Source organism: Cyprinodon tularosa, unplaced genomic scaffold, assembly GCF_016077235.1.
Source record: "Cyprinodon tularosa strain WSP-4 unplaced genomic scaffold, ASM1607723v1 ctg149, whole genome shotgun sequence".
Lineage (NCBI taxonomy): Eukaryota > Metazoa > Chordata > Actinopteri > Cyprinodontiformes > Cyprinodontidae > Cyprinodon > Cyprinodon tularosa.
Window position 1 is genome coordinate 197,715 of NW_024038320.1, and position 14,303 is coordinate 212,017.

Below are 14,303 nucleotides of genomic sequence, written 5' to 3' on the forward strand. Positions count from 1 at the left end.
CAGAAAAAGAGAAAATGTGTGGCACAGGTCGGAGACACTGGGATAAAAAAAAAACAGATTTTATAGACATGATCAATACGGATGCATGCAATTTAAAAGGATGGTTTTCAAATTCAACTACATACATACAAAAGTTAGTCTAGTACATTTGACAATAATAAAAAAGAGGAAAAATAAGGAGGAATAAATCAATTTTAAATGCATAAAGTCTGAAACACCTTGCAATCTGACTGTAAACTTGGACAGAGCTTTAAAATGGACTTAACATGTTCTGATATTAGCTTGCCAGTAATTTCATTGACTAGCTGATGCCAGACCCCAACAGGCTGGGCTCCAAGTGGAGCATAAATCACTGTAATCAAAGCTGGTGGCAAAGGAAGACTCTATATAGCTCAATAAGTGAATCAATCAGGTAATCAATAGCTTTAACTGACTCATCAAAATCTGTTCCAACAGCAATCTTAAGTAGTTCCCTTACTGATTAGTTTAAAATGGATTCCCTCAATCAAATCAAACAGGGGGGTAAAATCTCTGGTCTTTGGGTGCAGCTTTTGTGCAACCCTGAGTCCGTTTTCTAATGACTGCTGAAAGATTTTTAAGAGCTGTAGTTGAGTGAACAATGCTGAAATCTGCACAGTGGTGAAAGAGGAGTAAAATTGATTTCTATCTATTTCAGTATGGAAAGTCTTCCTATGTCATGAATAAAGCACTTTGCCTTTGAGCTCCCCCTTATGGCAAATGAGGTTATAGCAGGATTCCAGCTGAGATTGTTCTATTAAGTGCCTTAAAAAGCATTAAAATTTGCTTTGAAAGACAAAAAAAAAGTGCTTGCTGCATTTTGCCTACACCCCATTTGAACTTTGTCCTCTAAATAAACTCTAGTAACACTGATTGCCTTTATAAAAAATAAAAAAAAATATCCCTTAGACATGACCAGAAAATCTAATGAATCACTGTTAGATGTTCAACATTTGTCCAACTACTTATACAAACTTATTCAGTGAAGGACAGCATTTCTTAGATATCTACTGGAAGGGCAAAAATATACAGGAAAGATGGGATGATCTGTTGAATAGATAAATATTAGTCATGATATTTTGGAAAAGAATAGAGAAGAAAGTCACTGTTGGATTACAATAATATAAGGTCTTGTTTAATGTTGGCAGTCTCATTTAGGAAATACAGCAACAATTCAGAGGGAGGTGATCTGGCCAGTTAAAAACAAGCTACTTGGCAAAATGGAAATATTTGTATGACAGACAATTAAAATGGACCGCTTTATGCACGACCTGAATTACACCTTCATCATGCTGAAAAGATAGTGGCGAAATCATACCACGGGAATGTTTTCTTCAGTGGGGACAGGAAGACTGGTCATGTTTGCTACGATGATGAATGGAGCTATATACTGTAAAATCCTGGAAGAAAACCTATTAAAAGTTGCAAAAGACTATATAGCAGCAGTACATCAAACTTAAGCATACAGAAGAGCTCCAATGGAATGGTTAATGTAATGGTGCTCAAACCTATCACATCAACTACCACCACATAAAAACTGTTTTGTTTTTTTTCTGTACCATTACAACAGCATGCTTTGTATTAGATAAGTAGAAGGAAAATAAAATAACTCCCATAGAGTAATACTACTCACTAAGTACTACTATACAAAAAAAAAAATATATATATATTAAATCTGCCAAGCATATACCCTAATAATGTTTATTTAATCCTTTTATTGTGCTGTGAGTGATCAGCAGGCTTAAAGTTTGTTGTGAATTACAGGGGCTTATGTCATACCACTTTGGAAGCTAGAACAATGGAGAGTATGATACCCATTCCATACTGTCTAATTATACCAAAGAGCCTAAGAATAACTTTGCTATTACTAGTAAAAGTATTAGTAAAGCCCTATAGTCACACATCCATTAACTCAGCAGAGAAATCTTAATGAATCTATACTTTTAGCTCCTGCTTCAGTGAACAGTCAAGGTCTGTCAACAAGTCGAAAAAGACAGCTAACACTGTATCAAAGTTTTAAAAAGCTTACAGCGGTTAACAAGCTTTTTTTTTTTTTATAATTGAGACCTAAATCTCTTCTGAACTCTGTTAAAAGCAGTCCATAGCTTGATTTTAACTATTGGTTTAAATTAAAGCATTTTCATATGTCAGATTTTTGAACAAATTCCTGAAATAAATTTAATTAAAAATACATGTTCATAGAAAATCTCACCTTAGCATGAGTCACCTAGTAAACAAACAAAAAAAAAAAAATAATAATTCTTAAAACCCATAGACAAACTAGACATAAATCATGCTTTTCTTTTTTCAACAAAATAATGAGTCATAGCAGTTGAAATCATAAGAACATGGTTTATCATTAGAAAAAAGAAAAAAAAAGTTTTTACTTGAACTTTGGTTTGGTCTATTATGGAAAAGTGTAACATGATACAAGTTCAAAGGATCTGAATACTTTTATAAGGAACTGTATGAATAAAAAAGTTTTGAACATGGTAATTTCTATAAGCCGTTAGAATATGTTTTCTAGTGGTTTTTAGTTAGTTTTAACTTAGCCACAAAAAGCCACTGCACACAGAAGACAGTAAGAATATGATTTATTCTGTGAAAGACAAGGTCATTTGTCCTTCTCCAAGCAGTCCAGGAGAGTCCTACCATGAATCTATTCATCCATGACTAGACTTGAGAGGACGGGATGATGTAAGATCCATGTACACAGGATCAGAGAGCAGATGACGAGGATTGATGGTTGAAAAGTGCTTTGTTCTGCCTTACACACAGGCTGCCGTCACCAATGTTAGATGTCCCTGGACGTGCATTAGTACAGCAAGCTCTGTTAGCTTGCAGCTATCAATCATAGGATCATGTCTACTAAAACGCAACTGAGACTTTTTGATTTCCACACTGTATGGCTTCTTCTTTGCACACTGACATAATCTGCTTAAATGATGACTTAAAAGGAAGCAGTTTGCTTGATGGCGATAATAGCATCTACATTTGAATTCCCCTTAGTCTTGAACGGGACAACCATTGTCTCTACGGCAACCGTTATACTTCACGGCATGTAGGGAGCTGATGTTCGTTCTGGATATGGTGAGCCGGTCAGATGAAATATTCTAAAAAATCAAAATCTGAGCCCCTAATTTCATGATTATGGTTGCCAAAAATAAATGGGGCAATCGGTTGGATTTTTTTTTTACAGGTCAATTTATTGATAATTTGAATTTTCAAGGAAGGCTTGGGTCTATCAACTGAACCAGGATTTAAAATGTGCATGTGGAGGATGGAGCAGGTGTTGTGTGGCACTTGGCATATGTTGAACTGGTCTGCTTTAGGGGCATTGGGATTCTGGGCCTCCTACATCCTCCTCACCATTAAAGACACAGAATTTAGGGCAATTGGGATAAACATAGGGAGCCTGACTGGAGCAGATGTCCTTTCAGTGAAGACATGACCCTGTACATTTGCCTTAGAGATTGAGGCGCAGGGCAGCTGTTGCTTTGCCACAGCTCAGACAGCTGGTTGTTTCTAGATTGACTAAGGTCAGACCTGATACATAGCTATTTTGTCTTAACAAAGAGGAAAATTATGTTTTGAGTTCACCTGCCTGCTTGTATTTTGTATGGAGTGTTAGAGAATATAGATAAGTATAAATAATAAAAACAAAATATATTTAAAGTCCAACTCAAAAGCACGCACATAGCATTCTTTAGGGCAGGGCCAGTTCTTGGTGTAAAGCTCATAGATGGTAGCCTAAGCTACCAGGTGCTGAAGTAGTTGAAGTAGATAAGACTAGAAGAAAAAAATAAGAAAAAAAAGCAATAAAATCTAGGTTTGGATAAATAATAGCCTTAACATGCATTCCTGAATGGTTCTATTTTCTCATGCTCTTCTAATACTGCCACTGTGCCACTGTCAGTAGATCTTAGCAGGTAAAGATATGTTTGAATGACTTAACTCATGTTTGATTGAGAGAGTAATCGAGAATGAAAGCAAACTTTTCAGTTACAGTAAAGGTAAATAACATAAAAGGCAGATTCCGTTGCTACAAGCTGAAGCTAAAATATGATATTTGGCTTCAGTCAGAGCTCTTTACTTGGGTTTCAATATTAGCTTAATTTTTGTGTTTTACATTAAATCATATCAGGCCTATTATCAATTAATAGCTTGGATCATTGTGTTGGCCAAAAGCCAAAACTTGATTCTTATTCATGTGAACTTGTTAAGGCAGTTTTGTGAGGCTCTGCACAGTTTTTTTGTTTTTAGTTAATTGCCACTGGAAATTATGAAATGGAAATAATAAAACCCTGTATCCTTATTTCAAATGAGTCGAAATAAAAAACCTTCCAAATGAATCCTTTCAAGTTCTGTCTTATCAGTTTTTAACTTAAAAAAAATTACATCATTAACATTTTGTGACAGACATATACTTCCTGATGCCTGTGTATGAGATTCAAAAATGGAAAAAAAAAAAACATTTAATCTCTATGATTGCCTTTCTCTTTGCAAATTTTTGCTCTAAATGGTCTGTTTAAAAGTCACTCCCCATATGATGTCATAAGGGGGAGAAAGCTGTTCAGAGCAGTCTGCAGCAGCCCATTGGTAGAGTTTTGGAATTCATCTAATGTATTATTCCACTTTCCTAAGCTATCTATAGAAACTCTGACTGGTTGTCATGGTTGCAGGTTGTGCGTGTGTGTGTGTGTATGGGGGGGCACCTATGATATTTTTGTCAAAGGGTTCTCAGGGGAAGAAGTAAAAAGCCTATTTTATTCTTTTTTTTCTTGTTGATTAAGTTGTGTGCTGAAGTTAAAACTTGAAATTTTGATTCTGAACTTTAGAACTAAAACAGTTTTGAATATTTTTTGGTAAGATTAGTTTGCATAACAAAAACTTGTTTTCTGTTAATATATTTGCATCATAATCTACTTCCTCTTAAAGGTTATAGCTACAAATTTGTCCATCTAAACTTTTTATTTCTTTTCAAATTATCTAGAGTGGTGCAAAATATATGAATTTTACAGGAAAAGAAATAGAATATAATTTATTCTTTTATACATTTTGAGAAGTGTAAAATACACAAATATTTACTTCTGGTAACATTGCCAAATACAAAAGATAAGGATTCTGCAGAAATAGGAATAGCAGGTTGAAAAATAACTTATTTATCTTTAAATATCTAGCAGCCATGAAAATGCATCACAGTGTGTAGCAGTTATCTTACTCACATAAAAACAAAGCAAAACAACAAACACAATGTAAATTATCAGCCATGTGAATGCAAATGAACAAAGGAATGAAATAATGGAAAAGCAAATAAAAAAAAAACAAAACAAAAAAAAAACATGCTATATATATATGCTAATAAAAGTTATGAAATAAACCTTATAAAAATAGCTTTGAGATTTTTTCAAAGTGGCAAATATTCTCCAATTCAACATTCTACATACAGTTATTGAAACCTGACACTTCCAAATGATAATGCTGACTGAACTGTTTGCTAACTCTCTTTAGCCTATAAGCATTCACAGTGACACACCATTACATCTCGACTGTAAACTGCTTTAATCGCTTGAGACAGATAGGCCCCCCCAGTTTCATTGGAGAATTATGGGTCAAGCCGAAAGATCTAGCTATGATGAAAGCAAGAGTTTGCCAAGTAATAAACCAAAATATACATGGCAGCACAGGAGGACATGCATGCTGCTGCTGCTGCTGCTATGGCATATGTTTGGTCAGAATCCAAGCAGGTTTCATATGTCTTTTGCTGCCATTATATTTGTTATAGTGATGAGCTAAAATCAAAGTTTGGTAGGCAGGCAATAGGTTTTTTATCCCAACCTGCTCTGAAGGTTCAACTGAATGTCCCTCCTATTCTGAACAGTTTTCATCAGAGGAGGCAAAAATGGCCCTGTTCTTCAAATTGGATTGAAGCTAGTGCAGTGCTGTACCAGAAAGACCAACCAGGTTTCCCAAGCTATCAAATAAATTTTGGGGTTCTTCCATGGTCTGCATTTATATGGATGTCATTGATACCATGACCAGGGCAGTCTTTGTACTTGGGTAAGCAGGGATGCCCGGTGAAGTGGCTTTTCATTGTTAGGAAGATGTTTAGCGGGTGGGAAAAAAGGTTTTTCAATAATCTTACTGATAAAGGGGAGATTTAAGAAAGGTCTGTAGTATTATTATCATAATTACCTCCAAGTCTATGGCTTAGAACTTAATTCCTTTGGTAGTCCCAGCACACACAAAATCCTAATTTTAAATACAGTGATACATTTTCTACCTGTTTTCCATTACCCACATAATCTTTGTAAATCATCCTCAACACATCTATTTAATGTATTCATATTACCTTTCTTTCTCTATTAATTTAGTGTCTATTTAATTTTGTATCTCCCTCACAACTAGTCCCTGGTTAACTAGTGACTGGAATAGTTTAAAATAAAATTTATATATGTTTGTTTATTTATTTATTTTTGTATATTTGTTTTGTTTTTTGTTATTGTATTTTTATATATAAAGAAAGGCTATGGGTGTTTCTTCAAAAAAAAAAATGAGTAAAAAAATAAATTTAACACAAATTAGACAAGACATCTTCCATTGAAAAATAAATTACTACTCTGGTCAATATACTCCAATGCTGAACTGGAGGTTAATTTAGAAAATTTTCTTTGGATGGTTGTGATCAAAGCTTTCCTAAATCTCCAGAGAATGCCAATCATAAATTAAACAGCCAAACTCATTCCAATGTTTACTTTTGTGAGTTAGGATCCCAAACAGCTGAAAAACCTTAACTTGACATGCATGAGTGAGGGTGATGGAGAGAATAAAGATTTGAGCAGATTTGAATTAGATTGGAGTTTGATGCAATGAAAATGAGATGGTCAGTTGGCTTAAAAAAAGGTGAAACTTGAGCTTGTGGAGGTAGATTTATTTCCCTACAGACTCTTTAATTGGTCAGATATATGCATTTCTTTATGAGTTATAACTGTATTTTTGTAATCGGTGTATCCCTGTTTTTTGGCAAAAAAATGTTAGCTTGCTTCATAGTATTTCAATATTGATTAACATTGCATAAGAGAGGGATTCTCTTATAATTGCTGAATAGAATTTTAAGGAGCTTAATTCCTATGGTATATTGATTACTTGACTTAGGTGATTAGCCCTAAGTTATTATCATTACCACCAACCTAATCCATAATTCCCTTTTCAGATTTTTTTTTTTCAGGACTCATTTTGTGTCACTCCATGCATGAACATCGATTCTAGCCATTACAAGATACCTTTTACAGTTTTCTGAGAAAAAAATATGAACAATGTGTATTTAATGCAAGAACAGTTAATGTATTTTAAACATTGGACTAGGCTAGGGTAATCAAAAACTTTTTAAAAACTGTTTGGGGGTTTTAAGCAAATAAGAAGAATAAAATACATTAACTGTTCTTTTGTTGTTCTTTTTTACTGTTAAAGGTTAAAGTGTGCGTTTCCCACAGTCTGTCACCAGATATTTTTTCTCTATTACATAACAAAAAAATATGGCAAGGTAAAATATTCAAATTCCATAAAGGGTTCCTAAATGTCTACATTACTAAATTGCTTTATAAGGAAGGAAGATGTATTCCTTCTTAGCCTGAGTTTGTACATTTACTTCTTTAATGCACTTTTTCATTCTTTTTCTGCTTCTGTTGTTTATTAGAGCTGATATTACAAATCAATTTCTCCATTGTCAGTTCAATAAATACCTATCTTATCCTATCTTAGCTTTTATTTGTTGCATGATCTGATGAACTTTGAGAACAGAATCATGGATGCCTGTATCCAGAGAAAATAAGGCAAGAAATGAGGTGCACCTTGGAAATGACAGCAGTTCATCATAGAAATATGGAACAGGAAGCTATGTATACCAGTTCAGCTAAAATGCATTTTTTGTATTGTGGGATAAAATCAGAAGTAAACTGAGAAGACTTTCATTCAAGGAAAACATGCTAACTCTATGCAAAAAATAACCCCTGTCTAGGGATTGAAACCAACATATTCTTGCTGTAAATCAAAAGGGATATACAATGCTGGTAAGATGAAAAATAACATTCTTTTTAAATAATATGTACAAATGTCTTATCAATGAAGGATTTATAAAAAAAATACGTATGCTTAATTGCACCACGAAAAGGTGGTCTGGTCAAAACCAAAGCATGCAAATTAAAAGGCTGTACAGATTTATGAGCAGTTTTAAAACAAATAATTATCTGCTGCATGGTTTCTTTTTGAAAAAGTCTCTCACTGTCTCTCAGACTATGGGGAATAGAATGCTAAAACTTTAAATCACTTTAAAGATAACTCTAAGATCACAACAGCTTTCTCTCTCCCCCCTTCTTTATCTCACTATCTCTTTCTCTCTCCCCTTAATTCTTATCCCCTCTCCCCTTCTGATATTCCTTTCCATCTCCCTGTCTGTTGTATATTTTATTCCCCACACCATTTTTAATAAAGCTAATAACATAATTTCCAAGCAAAACCTTATGACAACAACTATAATGGTCTTTTTGTGAAAGAAAATCTGGTGTGCTGCTATCTAGCTCCCGGACACCAATTTCCAAAATTATATTTGCGAAGCAGGACAAGAGAAAAATACATGTCCATGTATAATGTGGTTTAATATAAAATTAATGAGCACCAGATGATGTCATATAAGGAAGTCGAAAAGTCTGCAGTTGCTCACATTGCTGTTTAGTTTTTGTAGTACTTTCTGGTTCTTCAAAACTAAGGCCAACAGGGTTACATTAAATCCTTGAGTTTATTTTAATTCCTAAAAATGCTCAGATTAAAAGAGTAAAATAAAAAAAATAAAAATAAAAACCTTGCTTTGAAAAATTGCTCCAAACAAAAACATTTATTGTACTTTGAAGTAAGTAGGACAATATGCAAACTCTCTGATGAGTTGGTTTGGAAATGGATGGGAAAAGTTAAAATATAGAAATATCCAGACAGGTCTTTAAATCCAATGTACACATGCTGATGTTGGCACTGTTATTTTTTTTATTTCTACTTACATTTAAAAGCGGTGACAGCTCCACCACAACCATTGGCTCGCTTGGCTGTGGTTCAGGACGCACAGTCACTGTCATTATCTTGGAGTTAATCACTGCAGGAGGACTATAAATACAAACACATATAAATGATAAATAAAGAGAGCATGTAAAAACAAATACTCTAGTAAACAGAAAACATTTAATGAGACAGATGGAACTCTTAGGAAAGGGTGTCTGTAATAGAAGAGTTCCTTATACTACAGGGGAACCATATGAAGATTTTTAGGTGGGCATATGGTATCCCAGCTGGACATGCAAGAGTATTGTACAACGGAAGCCTAGAACAGTTGCAGAGACCAAGACCAATAACTTATGCTGTATTGGTCTTGGCCTCAGCCTGTAAATGTCTTGATCTTGTCTCCGTATTCCTAGATCTTGGTTGGTGTGGTCTTGACTAAAATATTACTTTTAGCTTTGTCATGCTTTTAATACTTACAACACTTAATTTTGTTTTATTAATTCATTATATTCTTTATAAAACTGTTTACTCGACTGGTGACTTAATCCATTGTGCAGCACTTTGTTTAAGGATTGTTGTTATTAAATGCACTATTGAGATGTGACTTGACAAATTTCATCAAATAATTGCCATTAAGAAATTCAGAATCTCCTGCAAAACAGAACAAAAAAAAAAAAAAAAAAACACATCAAAATGCAACTGCCTTGCAAATTCAAGGCAAAGACCTTTACAGGTCAAGGCCAAGAACTTATATGGTATTGTCTTGGCCTAAACCTCTAAATGTCTTGGTATTGTCTCGGTATTTCTAGGTCTTGTTTGGTGCTGTCTTGACTACAACATTACTCTTAGCTCTGTCATTCTTTTACTACTTACTAAAGTTATTGAGTTTTATAATTTCATTATATTCTTTATAAAACTGTTTGCACCACTGGTGACTTCATCCATTGTGCAGCACTTTGTTTAAGGATTGTTGTTATTAAATGCACTATTGAGATGTAGATTTGGTCAGTAGACACAAAAGCCAAAGCACACAGCTGAGTTTTTTGGGTAAACCTTAAACCTTAAACTGATTAGCAGTCTAAGTGGTTTGCAAAGGTAGGTAATCAAATATTGGGACAACCACTAACATGAAAACCTGGTCACCTTTGTTTTAGAGTTGTGATCTGGACAACAGCTAATTTGGGTAGTTTAAAGCTCTGGATATAGCATGAGGATGCTTGGCTATGTTATGGTTACGGGAGTGGTGGCTGAACTGTGCTTACGTCATAGAGCATTAAGATTTGGGATGCCAGGAGTGGGAACTGTGGAAAGCAGCATCAGTTCTGTTTCAAATTACTTCAAAACCATTTGCAGACAGACCGACAGACAGACAGACAGACAGAATCTAAAAAATGAAAAAGTTACCCACCTTGGTCCAGGTAAGATGACGCCAAGAGTCCTGTACAAAATGGCTCCAATGACATAGTACATTGTGGTTTCTGATTCTGTTTCAGGCTCTGAAAAATAAAGCAAAAAAAATGTCACTAGATATATTCTGTACGATTATATTTAAAGCAAATGCTTAATCTTAAAAAAACCTCAACTCTAAAAACACAAGACAGGAATATTTTGGCACAGTAGTACATTAGACAGAGAAGCAATCCAAAAATTCTAGGTTTGATCCCAGCTTCATCCTGCCACCTGTTGATGTTCATCTGGGCAAGGCACATAGCACAAGTGGTTGAATACTCTGTGTACTGTTGCACAATTGTATGCACACCCATGAGTGCATATTAATCTGCTGTAATACAGAAGCCACATTATCAAAACAGTCAAAAACTAATATGGACCAAGCCTTGGGAAAAAATATATTTAAAATTCAAGTTGTTTTAGTGAATGCTCCTACAGTATGTCTCTTGGGTTGAAAGAAAAATGTTTTATTCTCAGCAGCACTCGCCTCTAATCCCTAACTTTAACCCATATCCTATCATATCTCTCATCAAACATTCTCATTCACAGTCTTTACCCAAAAGAGCTAGACTTTCCAAAGAGATGAAGTATCAATTTGTGATCATTATCTGGCAAAATGGCAAATCAAGTGTGGCCATATATATAGCCTGTGGGAAAATTTCTTAGGAACATTCAACATTTTTTGGGACTTACAGATACTTGTGGTAACCAATGAATGGTCCCAGTGAGGAAAGGATCTTAGGATGGTAGTAGTTTAGGACTAAGGCATGAATTGAGTTTTGGTTAGGTTTAGGGCTGGGTATGCGTTAATAATGGTTCAGGTTAGGGTTTGGGTAGGGGTTAGGCTCAGGCCATATCAAAGAATGGAATATGAATGGGAGCCATTGGGAAGTCGACACAATGATAGTGATGGTGGTGATTACTTGGGTAAAGAGGGTTTTTTTTTGTTGCAAAATGATGCAGAAGCATCAAGAACAAGGAGTGAGCAAAGAGCAGGAAACAGAGGGAGGCTGATGGAATCAGACATTCTGGGTGACTCATCTAGAATCTGTCTGCCTGAATGCTGCCTAAGAGGTAATGCTTTGGGAGAGAGATAGGATAGCAAGACAGACAGAAAAAAATGATGAGACTAAAAGAACTCAACAGCAGGGAAGAAAAAAAAAACTATTTCTGAGATTGTGATGGGTCAAAAATCTAGATCAAAGTTAGGATGAGAAAGTCTGAGGGAACCTAATTGAATGGAGTCCTTGAAGGCATGCAGATGAGAGAGTCTATGTGGTACATCTAAATGGTAAATCAGTATGTGAGGGGGTGGTACTCCTGCTCTCAACAGTGATTAATGCCACAAAAGCATATCCAATGACGTGATTTTTCATCATTCTCTTACAATTGCTGAATGCTGAAATTATGTGTTCAGCCATAATCCTGCAACATTTCAAACCATCAGTAACCATCCATGAACTTTAATATGTCATTTATCAAGAAAATGTTTTCAAGTTGATAGGAAAAATAATGTAGACAAAATTTATTTCTTTAATCAGCAATTAAATACTTTCATCCTGCTATTGCTTTTCCTTCTTTCTTCAAAAGAGGAAAAAGAATACTGACTTGGTCATAGTGAAGTTTTGTATGAGGCATCCAGATAACAAGAGTATTGCCAATGTTGTTTTGGTAAAAATGTACATCTTGACATTGATGTAACATATTGCAGGAGTATATGTTTTTTTTAGAAAAACTAGATATATACTTTGGAAAAGTCAAATGAAGTCATTTTTATACAGCATAGAACATTATAATGGGGGCGGTGGTCACATCTAAGCTTAGTTTTTTTATAATGTAATAATTGAATTGATCAACCAAAATGCAGTTAGCTTCATCAGCAAAAAAGGCTGAACTATAATCTCAGAAACGATAAAATAAGTCCTTTTTTTGACCGAATCTTGGGATTTTGATACCTGGAATTTGTTTTTTAACCTAAGTGAAAAGGCCTTTTAGGTAATTTATATCCTTTAAACTTCCATAGCTTAAAGGAATAGTACACCCAAAACATGATTAGCCTTCATTTTCTACTCACCCCCATGCTGAACAATACCCTGAAGTACTTTTTTGATATCTCAAATGCATCTGAAGATCTGGGAGGCTTCTTGCTGTCTGCTGACATTCAAATAATGGAGGTCTATTGTGCCCGAGACAGAAAGGTCCATAAAAGTCCACAAAAAACGTGTCAATATTCCTCCATACTGCTCGTCCAATGTATTCCAAGTGTCCTGAGTGGGTAGCATCCAGAATTTACTCGAAACGAAGTGATTTAGAATGTTTTTAGAGCATAAACAGTAGTGTATAGGATTTCCTGAAAGCGTGCACCTGCGCGATCACGACGCTACGGAAGCCGGCAGACCAAACCAGATGAAAGTGCGCATTCAGCGTCTGCTCTGCCAATAATGCAAACGTAGAAGAAGAAATGTGCTGTTTACCTGTGCAAAGAAAGAAACAACGAAAGAAAAATGTCTGAGGACTTCAGTGTTGAGGAAGAGCATGAGTTCTTTGCCGAGCTGAATGCGCTGGTTTGGTCTGCCGGCTTCCGTAGCGTCGTGATCGCGCAGGTGCGCGCTTTCAGGAAATCCTATACACTACTGTTTATGCTCTAAAAACATTCTAAATGACTTCGTTTCGAGTAAATTCTGGATGCTACCCACTCAGGACACTTGGAATACATTGGACGAGCAGTATGGAGGAATATTGAAACGTTTTTTGTGGACTTTTATGGACCTTTCTGCCTTGGGCGCTGGGCACCTCCATTATTTGAATGTCAGCAGACAGCAAGAAGCCTCCCAGATCTCCAGATGCATTTGAGATATCAAAAAAGTACTCCAGAGTGTTGTTCAGCATGGGGGTGAGCAGAAAATGAAGGCTAATCATGTTTTGGGTGTACTATTCCTTTAATAAAGGCTGCAGAAAATGTATTTAAATCAACCTAAATGACAAACGCTATTCTAAAGAAAACTGATCTACATCTCCAGTCTAGGGGTTGGTGATTGTAAGAACCAAAGGAATACCCATCGTACTTTATGATAAAAGGTAAATATATAAGGTATAAGGTAAACAGGGTTTCAAAATAACTACAGAAGTAACACATATTTGATGGACCACTGCTCGGTAAAGATTTTTGTTGGTTTTTTTTTTGGAGTTTTTGAGACACTAGTGCAGGGGTCGGCAACCTGCGGCTCCGGAGCCGAATGCGGCTAGATTTTGTTTGTTTGTTTGTTTTAATATGGTGTGCAGGAGTTCAAAGGCTAATTAATAATGTTTTCCAATGCTGTAAAAATCTGGATAATTAATACATTTAAGCATGATTTGCATCATAGCCATAAAGATTAGTGGTCATAACTTGCAACCAGCCTTGCGCGGTGCCAGGCAAACAAAGCTGCAAGTGTGTCTCGGACCATTGAACCCAAAGGGAAAAAAGGAAGATAGCTAATAACAAAAGAGCATTCAAACAGACAGAATCATTTGCTTTCATTATCAAAGTGGAAGGATTGCCTGCATTTTTGCTTTGTAATGAGAGGTTGTTAAAAAATAAAAATAAAAATTTGGAAAGGCATTTCCAGGGAGGGCAAGCTAAATATGCAGCCGACTACCAAGCTGAGGGTGAGAGAAGTGCGATTGCAGAACTTCTGGATAAATTAGAGGAAAGCAAAGATAGTTTTAAGAAGTGGATCAAATCTCCAAACTCCACTACTGCCGCTAGTTTTGTTGCAAGGATGGAAAACCGGCCATGGTTTAAACAA

General features: G+C 35.4%; 1 protein-coding gene across 6 annotated transcripts in view; it reads right to left on the reverse strand.

Moving 5' to 3' along the window:
* Positions 1-14,303, reverse strand: part of adgrb2 (adhesion G protein-coupled receptor B2) — a 367,628-nt gene that overhangs the window by 144,022 nt on the left and 209,303 nt on the right. For all 6 annotated transcript variants that reach the window (XM_038279177.1, XM_038279174.1, XM_038279176.1 and 3 more), the window contains 2 exons: positions 10,475-10,562; positions 9,069-9,171 (listed from right to left, as the gene is read on the reverse strand). In XM_038279177.1, coding sequence (XP_038135105.1) covers positions 9,069-9,171; positions 10,475-10,562 — 191 coding nt within the window. The remainder of the gene's footprint in view (positions 1-9,068; positions 9,172-10,474; positions 10,563-14,303) is intronic.